The sequence below is a fragment of the Onychostruthus taczanowskii genome, unplaced genomic scaffold, assembly GCF_017590055.1.
Source record: "Onychostruthus taczanowskii isolate IOZ18803 unplaced genomic scaffold, ASM1759005v1 scaffold33, whole genome shotgun sequence".
NCBI lineage: Eukaryota > Metazoa > Chordata > Aves > Passeriformes > Passeridae > Onychostruthus > Onychostruthus taczanowskii.
This window is the reverse complement of record NW_024500683.1, coordinates 7,389,571-7,407,484: the sequence shown is the minus strand read 5'-3', so window position 1 is coordinate 7,407,484 and position 17,914 is coordinate 7,389,571. Positions and strand designations below refer to the sequence as shown.

General features: G+C 37.1%; 1 protein-coding gene across 13 annotated transcripts in view; it reads right to left on the bottom strand.

Moving 5' to 3' along the window:
• The window catches only part of DST (dystonin), a 290,720-nt gene that overhangs the window by 82,072 nt on the left and 190,734 nt on the right, over positions 1-17,914 (bottom strand). For all 13 annotated transcript variants that reach the window (XM_041410734.1, XM_041410735.1, XM_041410736.1 and 10 more), the window contains 12 exons: positions 17,067-17,300; positions 15,448-15,729; positions 13,152-13,697; positions 10,529-10,705; positions 7,682-7,805; positions 5,828-6,036; positions 5,257-5,574; positions 4,922-5,088; positions 4,237-4,393; positions 3,866-3,992; positions 1,327-1,389; positions 282-517 (listed from right to left, as the gene is read on the bottom strand). In XM_041410734.1, the coding sequence (XP_041266668.1) occupies positions 282-517; positions 1,327-1,389; positions 3,866-3,992; positions 4,237-4,393; positions 4,922-5,088; positions 5,257-5,574; positions 5,828-6,036; positions 7,682-7,805; positions 10,529-10,705; positions 13,152-13,697; positions 15,448-15,729; positions 17,067-17,300 (2,640 nt within the window). The remainder of the gene's footprint in view (positions 1-281; positions 518-1,326; positions 1,390-3,865; positions 3,993-4,236; positions 4,394-4,921; positions 5,089-5,256; positions 5,575-5,827; positions 6,037-7,681; positions 7,806-10,528; positions 10,706-13,151; positions 13,698-15,447; positions 15,730-17,066; positions 17,301-17,914) is intronic.

The following is a 17,914-nucleotide window of genomic DNA, read 5'->3' as shown; positions in this document are numbered from 1 at the left end:
CACTGAGATTAAAGAGCTTATTGCACAATCAGCATAACCTCACCTTTTCAAACTGTCCATCAAAATTATCATTTTCTGACCTGCAAAACTCATTCTGTCTGACATAGTGCTCCTTTATTCCACTGACACAGTTTGCCAGATTTGCTCTAAGCCTGACTAATATGCTTAGTAGGACCATTTAAATGCTCTCTGTAACATAAAGCTAGACTGAGATATCAGTTATTTCATAGCATCTGCCTAATAACTCCAAGAAAAAGTATTTGTTTGAAGGCACAAAGTACCTTATGTTGTTCAACTTGGGCTTTAACTGCTTCACTATCTGTTGGAGCAGCTTCCCATTCTGATGCAGTTTTGTCCATTTTTTGCAACCAATGCATCACTGAGGCCGATTCTTCCTGAATATTTTGCATTTTTGAAAGCATACTTTCTAGTTCTGAAATCTTTTCATTCAATAAAACTCCCAAATCTTCATAGCTGTGATTTACATTGGACATAGCTTGTTGAACACTTGTCAGTTCTGTAAAAAGAGGTGCACAAAGACTGTGTTAGAAGTTACAAGCCCTTGAAACAATACTGAATGTAGTGAAACAGTACTGAACAGTAGCTAATAGTCCCCTAAATAAGAAGTCACTGAATATGTTAGAGTTATTTCCAATCCACTCTAAATGTGGCAACACTACATCTGAATGAGCTAATATAATTTCCTATTTGCAAGAACTTTTATTTCACAGAAAGCATCATTTCAATACATACAAGTGCACAGACATGTTTCAGTCTTTCTACCCATTGCTGTTTTAGTATTTTAAGTAACAATTCTGTGATCAAAAGTTGAATATACTGGGCTACAGTTCAGCTACTATAAAGTCCTTATATAAAAATTCCTTTGTTTCTATAAAAGAGTCAGTCACAGTGATACAAATGTATATAAAATGGGTGTCTTTGTATACATATATTTGTGTACACATATGTTGTGAATACTGATGGGTGTTAAAGTTACAATCCCTATTGAAAGGTATTTCTCAAAAGTCATGTCTTATATTAAAATAGTCATCCCCATATACATTTATAAAAGTATATATTGATTCACAAAACAAGGCCAGATTTAGTTGGTCTTCAAAAAAAAAATAATAAGAAAGGTATTTTTATAATTACTTATAATATCATGCCCTAGTCAATATAATTGTCTTATGTGATGGTGATGTGAAATTTCAGTCTAATAATGATTGCTGTAAGCAGATTTATGTACAGCATTTAAAAAAATACTTCCACATTTAACAGTAATTGGCAAGCAACAATTCTTTATCACATGCTGAAATTTTTACTGACCTTTATTTTTCAAGAAATCCTGAGTTCCTGGAGCTCCTCCTTCACCATTTAAAATTGTGCCACCTGTGGATCAAAAGAGATAAAGCCTCTTGCTTATCTGAGCCTTTTCCCACCATAACCCCAGCAGTTCATTTCCTCTTCAAAACAGCCTGATCCATAGCTATCATTACCACCTCAAGAAGGAAGCTCCAGCCAGCCAGTACCATGAGGGGTATGACCTAGGCAGAGCATGTGCACCGTGGGTGAGGTGTAAATGCATGCACTTACAAGGGTGCACATATGTATGGGGTATCAGCAGTCCTACTGCTCACAATTCTGTACTAAACCACTGAGCAGGGCCAAAGCTTTATGGCCTAGCTGTGAGGTCTATTCACATCCAGACTGCTGACAGCACTTCTTTCCTCTCCCCCAAAGGACCCTGTTCCCTACTGAGAACAGGGTTTTATCCAGCTGGGACGGGTATAGCCTGGGAGAGGATGAGCTGGCAATGCTATGACTGAGAAGAGTACTAAGCATTAAACAGCAAAGAGGCCCAGAGTGCTTATTGGAAACACCACAACCAAAGGCACTGCTTACTTAGGGCACCTTTACCCACCAGGGAAGTGGCTGAGATACTGTTCCTGGAGGTATTTTAAAAACATGTATATGTGCTGCTTAGAGACATGGTTTAGTGCTGGACTTGGCAGTATTGAGTTAGTGTTTGGACCTCATGATTTTAAAGGTCTTTTCCAGCTTAAAAAGATTCTGGTTTATGTGCATTGTAACTCTGCACAGAAAGCTCTTGAGACCAACTGGATTAATCCCTCCCAATCTTGTCATAAGCAAGACTGAGGTATGTGCTCCATGATAGGAATTGCAATGTGGCACTCTTATACCTGAAGTCCTTACTCCGAGGCAGCCCTACTGATTAACCATAATATCAGAGCCTCTGAAAGCAGAGTTAATGGGCTTTGTAAAATGCAGTCAGACCAAAGAGCAGGGCCATGTGATCATACTGCAGAGAACGGCAGGGAGAATCACTTCCCGCTCTCCTGCACATATGTATTCCCAGAAGAGCAATTAGCAGAGGAGGATTAATGGTTGCCTTGGAAAAGGCTATGCACAGTACCAGCTGGACAGTGAGGACCACATTAGTGGCAGCTGGAGGATGGCAAGAGAAAACAAGCCAGATAAGAGAAGTCACAGACCCCAGCCAGAGTCCTGTAGATCTTCACATTCTTTTTGCTGGACTCTGGTATTTATAACTGCAATAAAGTGATACACAGTACAGCTCTTGTCAAGGAGGGCAAATGTACTGGTCTGGAGGATTATAGCTGTTCTTATGTGATAGCTATTTAACTACTTTTTCTATCTGGATGCATATGAGTAGAAAAGAGGCAGAGGAATGAGCCCAAATAGATCATAGAAGATTCCAAAATACAAAATGTTCTTTGAAAGATTTTTATTTACAGCTAAAAAAATTTGAAAAAACCCCAAACAAACAAACAAACAAAAAACAAACCAGAGGCAGCTATTACAAAGAGATATAAGAAAGAAAGTGTTCTACTTTTGCCCAATAGGTATCCTCTGTCAGTCCCCAACCTCCCAGTCATTTACAGATGACCAATGAAGGCCAATACACTTGAATTTATTTCCAGACCTAGTCAGTTCAAGAATTGACTGAAAATGTGCTTATTGCCATTAAAACACCCCAGTGTCCTTGAACTATGTCTGGAATAATACTTGGCAGAATTACTGGTTTCTGTAAAACAAATTAATATTTAGCACTAGGGTAAAAAAAAAAATAATGGAAATAGACTAGCTATCTTTAAATTATGATTACCAGTAGAATTTAGCTGAAGGTCTAGACAGAAAACACATTTTGGCTCAGGAAAATCATGCTGAGATACAAAATTGTTTCCCTTCTGTGCTGTTGTTTCAACTAAAACACTGACTAATACTAATTATGATTAGTAATTTACCTAGGCTCATTTTTATATAAACCATCTCCTCATTACCCTTCTAACAAAAACTCCACAACTCTGCAAACCTTTCTGTGTTTGCTTGATGTCACAGAATAGCCTTTTGGCCATTAAATAGGTATCTCTGTGCAGGTACATCAGAGTTTGCAATACAAGGTTTGTATTTCTGCTGCTTGCAGACTTGATGGATATATGAAGTCTCCAACACTGATCAGAATAAGTCAATTTCTCATTCTCAGAAGGTTTCTGGGATGAGGTGAAGGCCACTGTGAAACTGTCATTTTATTCACTATCTGGGAATTACAATAACTCTAGGACATGTTAATCTTTTACATCAGCACACTTTTACATTATTTTGGCAGAGTAACCCAATGAGAATGTGTACTGAACTACTACAGCAGCTAGAAAGTTTAAATAGAATCACAGCAAACAATGTACAGAAGAGACATGGCTAAATGTTTTCTCACAAGCCATAATATTCAGAATGCTAATCCAAGGGGGAAACAAGGTTAATTTTTATCTTGAAGGTCTTAAAAATTCTTGGAATGTTAGGCTTACCTGATTATACAAAACCATACCTGATTTGGCAACTGCTCTCAGTTTTGCAGGAGAAGTCACAGCAGTGATCAAGTTACACAGCAAAGTTCCTCTGCTATTCATTTTCTGCAGTTCAGGTGCTTTTAATGTCCATTCATCTTTTAAATTCTGGTTAAGAAAGATAGTAATTTGTTCATTACAAAACTGACTTCAAACTTAAGAGAATTAGTGTACAGAAAGGAACAGCTTTGCTGCTTGGGAATCTGTTGCAAACTTACAAAAGCAAATGGGAACGTAAATGCAGACCCTTAATCCCAATTACTGTAACTGCTTACACCTTAAATTTGTATTTCAGTATTAATAATAGGTACCTTATTTCCCTCAGCCAGATTTCACTTCTACAAATGCTTACCAATGTATCTTCCAAAGGTTTCTTTAACTCCTCTGTATTCAGAGAGGGCTGTGCTGCTGGAATTCGTTCTGTTGTCTCTTTTATCCATTTCTTCAATGATTCTACAAGGAGCTCAAAAGCATCCATTTGTTTCTGACAAGATGATACATCCTCTTCTCTAGACAATTAAAGACAAAGGAATGACAGTATTCCTTCTAATAATTAAACCAACAAATATTATTAATCTGATATTACTATTTCTAAATTCAAAGTGTCAAAAAGCAAATTTTATGGATATAAGAAAAATATGCAAAACTTAATCTTATTGCAAAGGTAACTTCTGAGGAATTTCTTCAGTTTCCCTTTGCAGCCTGATGCCAAATAGTACTCTAAAGCAATATACACAAGCAGCAATTTATATTCTATCACAGAAGGGGAGAAGTAAGGTTTTCTTAAAATGGCCAAGAATCCTGTGAATGTCACAAAATTGGAAAAATTACATATCTTTATGGCCTTTTTTAGAGCTCTTGGGCCAGGCAGACTAACTACAGATGCATTTTCAAATAGAATCTTTTCCGTCCAAGAAAAAAATGCTTTATTTAGTCAACTGCAATATCTTCAGACTGTATACAAAAGGAGAGCAGTAATCACAACATTCACACTGTGTTATTAGCCAAAATGGAAACACTTTGATTAACCAACTTACTTTTCTTTTATTGTCTCCTCTACCTCTTTGAATTTCTTTGACAAAGCATTTACTTTTTCTGATACCAGTGCTTTATCTCCAGGAAGAGCATGGAATGAAAGTTCTTCAAGGAGCTGCTTCAAAACTTCCAGATCCTTCTTGTGTTGTGCCAATTCTACACTAGCTTCCTGCAAAATAGGATTACATTCTTTGTATTAGACTTTACCATCTTTACGATTAAACTCTTGATTTTAGCTAACCAACCAACCAACCAAAACTTGCCTTGTTTCTTATTCAATCACTTAGATGAGTTAGACTAAGAACCCACAACACATACAAATTGAATGCTAGAGTACCTGCATGTACTGAGACACTTCACTAACATCCTTTCTTGGTGCCTCTGTTTCACTTAGAGCCTGGTTTTTCTCATCTAGAAATGATTGAAGTTTTGTTGAAAGACCTTCAAATAACTCCACTTTAGTTTTCAATTCCTCCATTTTCATAAGCTTCTCTCTATGCTTGTTACTTGCTTCAGAAAACCGTCCTGCAAGCTCACTCATTTTAGCTTGCAGTGTGGATGCAGTGGATGGATCTGCTGTTTCCATGAACTTCTTCACTTTTTCATTCATAGTGTTTATACTGCTTTGGCGACCTGCAATGTCTTGTTCTAGCATCTGAAACATACAAGAACTACTTTGTATTACTTGCAACTAAATTTTAACAAGTGAAATTCATCTACCATATAAAGCAACAAACTCCAGAGCTAGACCATCGGTGTAACTATTTCAGCTGCAAAAATCCTTATGAGCAATTTCACTTCAGACAACAGTCCTCTTTAGTAAGTATTTTGAATCCATAAAAGGTGCCTACCTTCTTTAAATCTGAACTATCAAACAACTGTTTATTTTTCCAAAGAATGCTACTTACAATGCTTTTACTAATAATGTCCTGAATAGCAGCAGAATTCAAAGGCACTTGATCTTGTTCTTTAAGGCTCTTTTCAACTCCTTCCATCCAATCAAGCATTTCATCCAAACCATCCTGTACACTCAGGGATCGTGTCAGAGTTACTTGAAGCTTCTCATTCCTTTCATTCACAGATTTGGATAAATTGTCATATCTTTCCACGATATCATCTGATAAAGAGAAGACATATTTCAATTTCTTCTTCTAGCCAAACTAAGCTTTTAGCTTACTTCACCAGCATTCACCAGTTGAGTCAAAAATTGCTACATTAGAATGAAGAAAAAACAAGTCAGCTTTAGTCAGTAAAAACGTGGAAGCAAAGACCAACAACTTCAAACAGAGCCAAGAAACACACCAGACAAGGGAAATGAGGGAGTAGCATACAGCTGTAGTTCCCAGTGTTAGTGTCTTAGCTCTAGCTTAAGACAGCTCTTGACTGTTCCCAAGAAATAAAACAGTAGAGTATTAAGACAGGTCTTCCACAATTATGTCTCTTATGTTACTGTGAGATCTGAGAGGTTCTTCCAGATGGTTCTTCATTACACATCCAAAACTTTCAAAATAACTTGCTGAAAGCTACAAGCTCCATTTACCACCCATAGAGTTCTATCACCAGCTCCAAAGAGTCAAGCCACCGTTGTTCTGTTTTGTTGTTCTGCAAGTTACTTATGGGATTCTATGAAGAGATAGCTGGGTGATACGCAGAGAGCATCTTCAAACTTCTGACAGTGACAGGTGAATGTCATGCTGTGCTACTTCTCACAATTGACAGGAAAGGTATTGGGTGTAGGTGGTAAGGTTTTGGTGGTTGGTAAGGGTTTGTTAGTGACAAGTTTTTTGGCTCATGTGAGAGGAGGTCAAGGGCTGCCCCACTGAAGACAGAGATGGTTCCAGCCAACTCCAAATAACCCATCACAGGGCACAGCTGAGCTCCTCAGCCAAACTGGTAGTGCCACTGGAAAAATGCATTTAAGAAAAGGGAAAACACTGCATGGGACTGAGAAATGAGGGAAAAGAAAGTATGAAACACACTGGAACAATATTAGCCTGAAAGATTTAGGAAGCAGGAGGAAGCAGCAGCAGAGAAATTACAGACTGCCCACAAGCACCCATTTCCCATCCACACTGCACTGTTTGGCAGGGAGGGAGGGGAACTAGTTGGGAAGGAAGGAGTGATAGTAAGCCTGGAAAAAAAGAGTGGGGTGGAGGATAATGCTGCTGTAATTTGTCTTTGTTTCACATTTCCCAAACTTGTTTTATTTGGCAATAAATGAAAGTTAATTTTTGCCAAGTCAAATCTATTTTGCCGGTGACAGTAAAAAGTGAGTGATCTCCCCATCTTTATATCAACCTGTGGGCTTTTCTATCTTAATTTTTACCCCATCCACTTGAGCAAGGGGAGTCAGAGAGAAGGTGGGTGGGCACCTGGCAGCCTACCAAAGTCAACCCCTTCCGATGCAGTTTCATAACGTTAGAAGAAAGTAATTCCTAAGCTAAGCAAACTTCAAATAACTGCTTGTAAACAGGCTCCTTGGAGTCATTTTTCTCTGGAGAATTTGATCCTCAGCAAATCATTACCTCTGCTCAGCAATCCCTATTTCTGTAAAAAGAAAAAAATGAAATGACAGCGAAAAGCATATGAAGGAGAAGAGGGACCAACAATAAAATTACTGTGTTGTAAAGACTTATGACTCAACAAAACATGGACTTGAACAGTGACATAAGAATGTGGAAGCTCTGTAATTTTTCTCTTCCAGAACCTGCATGCAAACACAAGTGATAAAAAAGAGGCATTAACAAAAGAAAATATTTTACCCAGTGTTTTCTGAATCTCATCTTTGTCTGGTGTCAACTCTCCCCTTGTGTCCAATAACACTTCAGCAGCTTTTTTCAGTTTTTCTACAGCAATTTGGTGGTTAGACACTTGTCCCTGAAGAACCTGTAAAATTCCACTATTGTCAGTTATGCTCTTCAGTACAGTTGATATTTACATAAGCAAGACTTGAGATATGTCACAGAACCTAAACTTAGTACTGGGAATAAACTAACTCAATTTATGACCTCTCCTTAAGAAAAATCCTGACCAGTGGCTGTGGCTGCTGTTAACCTTCTGGCCCTTGTTTTAGTTCATGCACCATCTTTTTTACCTTATGTTTTATAATACTTGTCTGAGCCAATTTATTTTTTGCATGTAACTTCAAATGTGTCTTTTGATTAATTGTTTCTAAAGACCCTTTGTACAGACTATTATAAACATATCTTTCAACTCAGCATCTAAGAACAATTCAGAGGGAAAAGCATACAATCAACAGCAGCAGTTACACATTCACCAGCAGTGGTATTGACAAAGGATCAGGCTGATATTGTACCACAAACAGGAATAGCTTGAAACAAGATGATTGCCTTCACAGTCAGGAACCCCCAAAGCAGTATGGCTGAATTTTGTCCATCTAACCAAGTAACACATGTTCAGAGACTAGCCCAGCCATGATTTTCTCCAGTCAATAAAAACAGTAAGGCTGAATCAATTTCTAGTGGTTTTATCTCTCTAGTGTGTAAGAGTACTTTAGGGTAAATAATCTTTAAATTATTTCAGGCCTCTGTGCTAGTGTTTGTTTTGATTCACTTGAAACTTACACAAGTCCAAAATGAAGGGACATCTAATTTATTTTTTTTATATTCATTGATACTTAATGAATATATGAATGAAAAGGTAATCCTATGTGCCCTGCCAGCACAAAAAAGTCTTGTCAGTGCATTCAGCACTGGTACTCAGAGCATAAGAGTGTGCCAGAGCACAGTACATCATCTTGCTGACCCATTTGATACAATGAGTCTCCAAGAGATCTGAGGAGGCTTAGGCTAGCACTTGTGCAGAAAGAAAAACAAACAAAAAGAAAGAAAGAAAGAAAGAAGGAAGGAAGAAAGAAAGAAAGAAAAGAAAGAAAGAAAAGAAAGAAAAGAAAGAAAGAAAGAAAGAAAGAAAGAAAGAAAGAAAGAAAGGTACCAGAAAAACTTGTATGCTAACAGAAGGCAAGCAAGCTGATGCCAGAGGCAGTGAAGAATATTCTGAAGAACAGTTAATCCCCATAAAATGATTAGAGCTCACCATGCTGCCAAGGTCTGTGCCTAGCTGGATTATCAGCTGCATGTGTTGGCTACAAGGGACAGCTTTAACTTGCAACACCTGACTTCCTCAAAATACTCTTTGTTTTGCTTTCATTAATTGGCTTGCTTTCTTCAGCCTCCTGTTTTTTCTCTTCCTTTGAATCTTTTGACATTTTGTACCCTCTCCCTTCTTCCCAACTCATAGCCATTGAGTGCTCTTTTGTGTGGCAAGTAATCCATGTAGACATTTCATAAAAAGAACCCTAGTACTCACTCCTTTTGTATTACATCCATGAAAATTTGCATTATAGAGAATATAATTCATTTTGGCATAAGGAACAAAAAGTTTAAATGAAGCTTCAAATTGTAATTGGTTTTATTCCTACTCCTTTAGTGCTTGGAAGCACAAATGTACCTAAACATTCAATTGTTAGGAATTCACAATTTACACTTTTAATTTTGTTGTCTTAAACACGGCTGTGATTTGTCTCCTTCTGCTGCCATGCACCACAGAGCTGGGCATTTCCAGTGGCCAATTTGAAAGACACCATAGATAAAGGTAAGTACTGCTCAGGCTGATGTGAGGGAAATGGTTAAAGCATGTACTTTCCAAAAGCCATTGACGATGATTTTTCAATAGTAAATGTCTGACCTGTACTGATACATCACCAAACACAGACAAAACAGTAAGGAAGTGCCTGACCATAGTTTTGCTCACTAAAAACCAAATAATCTTGCATTTTTATAGTACAGGTGATTGAATGTGTTTATGAAAATACACCAGTCAGTTCAAAGATGAAGACTGTATGAAACTTTATATTACTCACCATATACTTGGCTTCCTAAAGCCTTCTCCAAACCTACACTTTATACAGATGTCCAGAGTTTTACTTTCACAAGCTCTATCACTAACTTGTCTTGCCTATACTAGGATTTACATAAAGTCATGAGTTACATCCTCAGTGGCAAAAAATAAAAAACCACTGTTTTTCTGTGCAACACAAATTATGTTAATTCACTCTCTGCAGGGTATATAGCACTGGGTGAAACTGAAACAGGCAGACAGACTACTCACATCACACTGTTCATCCAGTATGAGCCCTTTCATAATGAAGTAACACACAAATGTGAGCAGAAAAAAAAAAAAAAAAAAAAAAAAAAAAAAAAAAATCAAGAGTCACAGACAACAATCAAATGGACTTCTCTACCTGGAACCCTATCCAAGCCTTATTCTGACAGCAAACCATAATCACTAAATCCTTTCTTAGTTCAAAAACTTGCCAGATTTCACCCTATCATTTGCTAAGAGATAGAAAACACATCTTGCTTTCACCACTGCTAATGGCATCTTGGTAACCCATTTTTTTTTTCACCCAGTGCTTTTCAGATGTTGCTCTGGATACACACATTTCAGAACCATAGAAGCTGCATGCCCCCAATGCAAGGCAAGAATTTGGCCTGCAGCTGCTTGGATTATATTAAATCATCCCATTTTCCAGACAAAAAGCAGTTCCTTTTAGCACAAAAGTGCTGCTGCATTTTAAAGCTTTTCACCTTGGTTTCTTCAAGTTGTCTTTGGAGATTTTTGGGATCCACTGCAATTGGCTCTGATAGTTGTTTATTCACAGCTATTTCAGAGGCCTGGAGACCTGACAAAAGTCCAGATGAGGCATCTTCATAATGCTGGTATTTATCCACCAGGTCTTTAAGGTTATTTCCAAGGATGCTACACTAAAAGAGTGAAAAAGAAACAAGCAAATATGCAGGCATTAACTGCATGCTGCATTTCATACCAATCTCAAAGTTATACATTCCTTGCTGTAATACTGCATCATTTTTTCCTGCCATCATTTCACTGTCTAACTAATTTCTGAACTAAGACATGACAGCTGGACAGGCTATGCAGGTCTTATCAGTTTGTGCTCCTAAAGGGTGATTTAGGATTAAATCACTGATGCAGATGGGAAACTGGAATCTTACTTGCTGTACTAGAATAGGGAAAACGTCAGGAATAATGTTTGATTCAGCAATATAAAGATTCTTTATCAGAACTCTGGTACCAAAAAATGTAGAAAGCAAGCGGGAAGTAGAAATGTAGAAAGACACCAGAACCAAGAAATTTTTTTAAAAATCAGGAAAGATAGGTATGCTCATTGAAATACAGAAAGTGGAGAACTGTTTTCATAACTACCTTATCTGCATAGTGAATCCAAAGTGATATGGCTTGGTATTGTACATATGCTTTGTTTTATTCACTTAAAAATGTCATCTGAACAAGATCCTATTAGTCCTACATGTTAGCAAGCCCAAAAATATTTAAAGTGAATTGTCACATAAAAAAGTCAGTGAAACTCTTTCAGACTTTCTGGAGATGATTTCACAAGCAACATCTGATTGTATCAAGTAATAATATTTATAAACAGTTACATTAAATATTTATATTCTGAACCTTCCAGAGACTGTATTTTAATATTCACAAATGGTACTTGGTCTCCATCTGGTGGGCAGACATAGAACATGCTTATCTATATAACCAGTTAACTAAGAACTGACTTTAGGATTCCTTCAACACACAAGCCTATAAAATCATGTCTCACACATGTGCAAATACACATATATAAAAGTAAAAGCAATCTAAGTATTTATTAAAAGCAGGAAACTTTTACAAAAGGCAAAAAAGGTTACTAACAATTCATTTACAAATTACAAATTTTTAATTTTCTTGGAAAATCTCACTAATTGTGGACAATCTCACTTTTTAGAATTCTGTCCTTGAAGACACAAAAGGTCTACCTTGTTCTGCATATTTATTGTCAAATATTTAAAGCATGTCTCTTATAACCCTGCTAATATGGAAAGGATAGAATTTGGAAAATTGGCAAATCAAGCTGCTGGCATGGGAATTTTATGTGCATAAAAATAAGCTCTCTGAAAATTTTGCTATGAAATATTTACATTCATACTCAAAGTAATTCAATAAACCAATTGGAGAAATCTAACATGTCAATAAAGTTGTCAATTTAGCTGCCCTAGTCATTCCAGTTAAGCAGGAAAAGGAAAATGTGCTTCTGTAAATGAACGGCTGTCCTGACAAACCAAGAAAACAAGTTTTACACTACTTTTTTAACCACGTAATCAAATACATGTCTTTATAGAATTTACATTTCTGAGCATGAAAACCTTAAAGAGATAAAAATTTCCAGATAAAGATGGCCACTGTTGCAGACAAACACTGTACCAGTGGACATTGAAGCTCTGCTAAGGAGTTTGAATCCCTGATCTCAGAAAAATATGAAATAGCACAGTCAAAGGCTACTTATAGCAACTCTCTCTTCAATGGTTCAATTAATAATTATCTCAAAAGTTCACAGTTCTGGATTATTATCAATACTGAACAACAGTTGGGTTTTTTAAAACAGCTGGAAATTGGCATGTGAGACTAGTTGGTGATGTTTGTCTAGTTCTATCAGGCAGATTCCATATGTGAACCTGGCACAGACAGCTAGATTATCTTCCCTCTCTAAGGTACATGGAGGATTTTGCACCGCTAATTACTCATTAGTTAGACACTAATCTGATATTGTTAAGGATAAAATGTTTTCTTGGCAGAGCAGTGGAAAATAATTGCTGTCCTTAAATCACTAATTTCTTTCATGCGTAGTGCTGACAACAAAGGTCACAACAGGACAAACTATTTCAGGATACAAATTAAAATTAAAACTTTACCTTCTATTTTTGCATAGTCTCTCTCTTTTTATACTAATTTTATTAGTAGTGAGCCAAGTAGAAAAACAACTGTGGGAAATATTGCAAGTAACATAAAGTAATATTATACATCTGAAAGTATTACAATTCCTTTCCACCCCAAAACATTACTCAAGGCATTCTGAGCTGCCACAGTCTCAGAGGCTGTTTACGGCTGGAAAGAACAATGAAGAACTCTGGTCTCATTTCATCCTTATAACACAAAGTAGAAAGTATCATCCATTCAGACATTTAATAGTCTGACACTTGACTAAAGTAGATCTTCTAGAAAAGCATCTTGTTCTGTTATCTAACTTTGAGAAACAAAGAATTTATACCTTCTCATGGTGCTTGTTTCATTAACTACCTCCTGCCTACACAAATCGCTAAATCAATCACAGCAGTCATTCCTTTCAGTATAAATAAAACTTACCTTGGTATAGAGAGATTTGAAGCGATCTGAAGCTCTGTCCAGTTTGTTTTGCACTTCAGCATACGTAGCCGAAGTATCAATGCCATCTTTGTCAACCTTCACACCGTCTCTTTTGCTACATGACCTTGCAGCATCCAAAACTCTTTGTCCAGAAATTGTAATATAGCGTAAATCACCTTTGTGAGATATAACATCTTCTGAGAAACTCTTCTGCCTTTTCAGTTTGACCATAATACCACTGAAGTCAGAAGCCCCTGCCTCCAAATTGTCGAGTTCTTGCTCTGCCTGCTGCAGCCACGTTTCAAATTCACAATAGTCTGCATCGAATTTCTCCAATTCTTCCCTTAGAGAATGGGTCAATTTCATTTTTCGTTCTGATTCAGCCAAAGCAGTCTCATACTGAGCCTTCAGCTCTTTCATGTTCCTTTGCATCTTGTCTTTTTCTTCAGGGGTAAGGTAATGTCCTTGCTTCTCAAGCAGTGCCTGAGCAGACTGAGTTGCTACTATGATAGCCTGCTGCTGTGAAATAATTTTCTCGTGTTGAGCCTACAATAAAAGAATAAATTACAACCAGCACCCTCTCACATGTTTCCTTAGCAAAGGACATGTAAAACAAAGACAATCAAAATTATAAAAGGCTTTTCTTATTTTCATTTTGTTTATTATAAACCCCATATTTTTTCAGTAATTTAAGTGAAAGTTGTGACTCTTGGTCACCGTATTTCTGTGCAGTTAAAAAAATTTTACAAAACATTCAATGGTAATTTTTTGCCAGATGTACAGGCCATGACCATATGGAAATTTCATGTATCACTGCAACTCGGCAATACCTGGATGCATATATCACACAGACATTTTCCCCTGTAATTCCAAAACACAACTCTGTAGAGTAAAACTCAACATTATCAATCTCTAACTTTTTTCCTAAAAAAATTAATTTGCTTATTACTTAGCATTTATGGTATTGTACTTAGTGTAATCAAAATTTTCCTAATTCTCTGTCTTAAAATGGGATTTAACAAATAAAACATTCAAAGGTAGGGAACTTTCTAAATCAAAACTCTCCATGTCCCATTACTTATATTGTAGGTACCATTACAGACAAACAGACCTAAAGGAATAAAAGCATCAAACATAGTACAGATACTTTCTTCTTACACTCAGTGAACAAAAATTATTACTTGGGTTTTGAAATTGCATTTCTTAAAATCAAGAGCCATGATTCTTATCAAATATAGTTAGTTCTAAAACAGGTCCAGTGTAAGTCCACTTGACATTAAATATCAAGACACAGTCTGCACTTTCAAATTTTTCAATCCCATAAAAATATTTAAGTTCAGGAACTAGTACTATATTCCAAATAAAATACATATATCAAATACATTCTTTCAAAAATTCTTCATTCTTGAAGGTCTTCAATGAAAAATAGCTATGTAAAATAAACAGTATGTTTTTCTTCCATGACTGCAGCGTCCAATTATTCTGTAGGCACTAAGTGCAGAAATTAACTGTCAAAAAAATAGAAGTAAAAATATAATGTACACAAAATCCAATAATCCTATTTTATTAGGTTGCTTTTGAGGTTTTGGTTTTTGGGTTTTTTTAATAAAAAAGGAAATCCAAAATACAATCAGCTACAAACATAATAATTTTCTTTAAGGTGTCAACTCACACCTAAAGGTTCTTGGTTTCTCAGCTGTAAGCCAGCAAAGAAAAGTAAACTCTTATTATTTTAAATGCTTCCAACTTACCAGGAAAATCTATTTTTAAAATGCTGCCCTGTAATTTTAATGTAACTCACTCTTCTGAAGCCTTGAAACACTGCCTTGCCCATGTGTTAAAGTTGCAGGAAATGAAAACTATCATTTCAGTAAACCATTATTTGCAGCAATTTGCAATCTGTAGTCACAGGGGATTAAAAGGGGGTGAATCATCTGGGTATCACAAAGATTTTTGAAAAAGTCACATAAGATTATGAATTTATATTGCTACTTTCTGCATTTTATTTGCCTGCACCAATTTTCTCACTACAAAAAAAATTACAGACTCACCACAAAGATTCTTTAATTAACCTTGCAGAATGTGTCCCTTCTCTTATTTTGCAGGAAACAACTACAGTAATAGCAAAAAAGTGACAAATGTGCAATACATTCTAACTACTGAAATTCCTTCCACTGTGTATCACTATCTTCCTAGTACTTGCTCCAAAGCCTATGACAGACAGGATGAGATTGAGTTCACTTATGTTGAATAAGGAGTGATATACCTAACTGTTGAACAAACCCAGTAACAATACCTTGACTTTCTGGTACTGTTGGTTCAGATTGTCATCTATGCTTTTCACTAGTCCATCCACCCGAGTTTCAATGTCTTGCTGCATTTCCAGCAGATTCCCATTGACATCATCCTCTTCTCCTTCCAAAACTTTCACATCTCCTTCTTCAAAGTGTGTTCCATTCTGTTCTATCACTTCCTTAAATTTCCGGCCATGCTCCGCTTCTTTATCCACATTTGATAACCAATCCAAAAGATTTTCTATCGTATTTTTACTTTCTTCCAGCTGTTCTATGGCTGCAACCTACATTGAAATTTAACAGTTTCAATTTAGAAATCTTCTTTAAAGCTCACAAAATATCAAATAAATACAGAAATAGACCATTTAAAATGTATTGACATCAAAGAAAAAAAATTATTAATATAGAGGTTGCTGTTTATTTTATAAGAGAATAAACCAACAGTTCATTAGTTACCCAAATGAAATATGTTATTAACGTCTCCACAGTTTATCAATATATATTGTGTTTGCTTGGCCAGGTTCTGGAACCAGGGGGGCTGCAGGGGTGGTTTCTCTAAGAAGGTGCCAGAAACTTTCTTTGTGTCCAACACACCCAAAGCCAACCAGCTCCAGCATGGACCCACCACTGGCTAAGGCCAAACCCATCAAGCAATGGTGGTAGCAACTTTGGGATCACATAGTAAAAGGGTAAAAAAAAAAACAAAACATTAAAAACAGCAGCCTGAAGAGAGGGGTGAGAACCTGTGAGAGGGACAGCTCTGCAGACACCAAGGTCAGTGCAGAAGGAGGGGCAGGAGGTGCTCCAGGTGCCAGAGTTGAGATTCCCCTGCAGCTCCTGGTGCAGCCCATGGTGAGGCAGCTGTGCCCTTGCAGCCCATAGAGATCCATGGGGATGCAGAGATCCACCTGCAGCCCTGGGAAGACCCCACTCCAGAGCACATAGATGACCTAAGGAAGCTGTGACCCTGTGGGAAGCCCACGCTCGAGCAGGCTTGTGGCACAACTTGTGATCCCATGCTGTCATTCCACATACTGGAACAGTGTGCCTGAAGGACCCCATGGAAGGGACCCCACTGGAGCCCTTGGGAAGGACTCAGTTTGGAGAAGTTCATGAAGGACTGTCTCTGTGAGGGACCCCACACTGGAGCACAGCAAGAGTGTGAGGAGCCCTCCCCTTGAGGAGAAAGGAGTGGCAGAGACAATGTGTGATGAACTGACCACAACCCACTTTCCCCATCTCCCTGGTGCCAGTGGTGGGAATGAGGGAGGGAACTCCAGAGCTGAGCTCAGAACAAGGGAGAGGTGAGGGAAGGTATCTTTAAGATTTTGTTTTTATTTCTCATTATCCTATTCTGATTTGATCAGTAATAAATTAATTTCCCCATGTCAAGCCTGTTCTGCCTGTGACAGCAGCTGTGAGTGATGTCTCCCTGCCCTTCTCTCAATCCTCAAGACTTTCATTAAATTTTCTCTTCCCTCTCCAGCTGAGGAAGGAAATGATGGAATAGCTTTTTGGCATCCAGACAAAGTCAACCCACCACACAACAGTAAGTGGCACGACTAATACCATAGGACATAAAAAAGGTTTGAACAAAGTTATGAAATGGTTGCCTAAAAACCTTTTCTGTTTCCTGCTTAATTGCTGTTGTCATAGCTTTATCCAGTTCTTTTTTGGACTCTTCTGCCTTCTGGCTAAGGAGCAAACACTTTGTCTTAGCTTCATTTAGTTTCTGTTCCAGAATAGTCTTGTCTTCTTGTGACAACTTTTCTCCACTCTCTTTCAAGAAGGCTTCAGTATTTTTCACAATCTCTGCCAGTGTCTGGGCACTTGTTCTCATGTCTTTTTGTATCTCCTTTTGATAAAAAAAGAAAGCAAATAGGAGTAAGTAAATTATTAATGAGATCTTTCCAATTAACTTTATTGGAACTATCTCTCTTCTAGGGGTAAGCACCACACTGGTCCTTCCTAGCTGCACATGATACATTAATAAATTGCAGACAATTATTAAAATCAAAGGCAAACATCTGACGATGTTGTTGCAGCTCAATCAAACTTTTTTTTTTTTTAAATTGCAAATCTGTTTGTTTACAGTCCTATTCAGACTGAGGCCACTTTCTTCCCTTTGTTTAAGGATTTAAATATTGCGTTTCACATATACAGAAGAACATATATGTTATTTTTTTAGAAATCAAGGCTCAAGTAAATCTGCTACACTGCAGTTAGTAAAGCGAGTCTCCTGACAAATTCTGGTCCATTACTATCCTAACAGAAAGCTGCTGATAATAAACTGTCTGAATAGAAGTCAGAAAATTGTATTCTTTCCTGGGTGAAAGTTTTCCCATATTTCATGGGTTTGTTCAGGCCAGAGATAGCATACAATTTTTTTTTTCTTCTATTGTCATCAATCATAATATTTCAGTCTCTCAAGAATGTTTACTTCCATTGAATTTCATAGAGGACAGATCT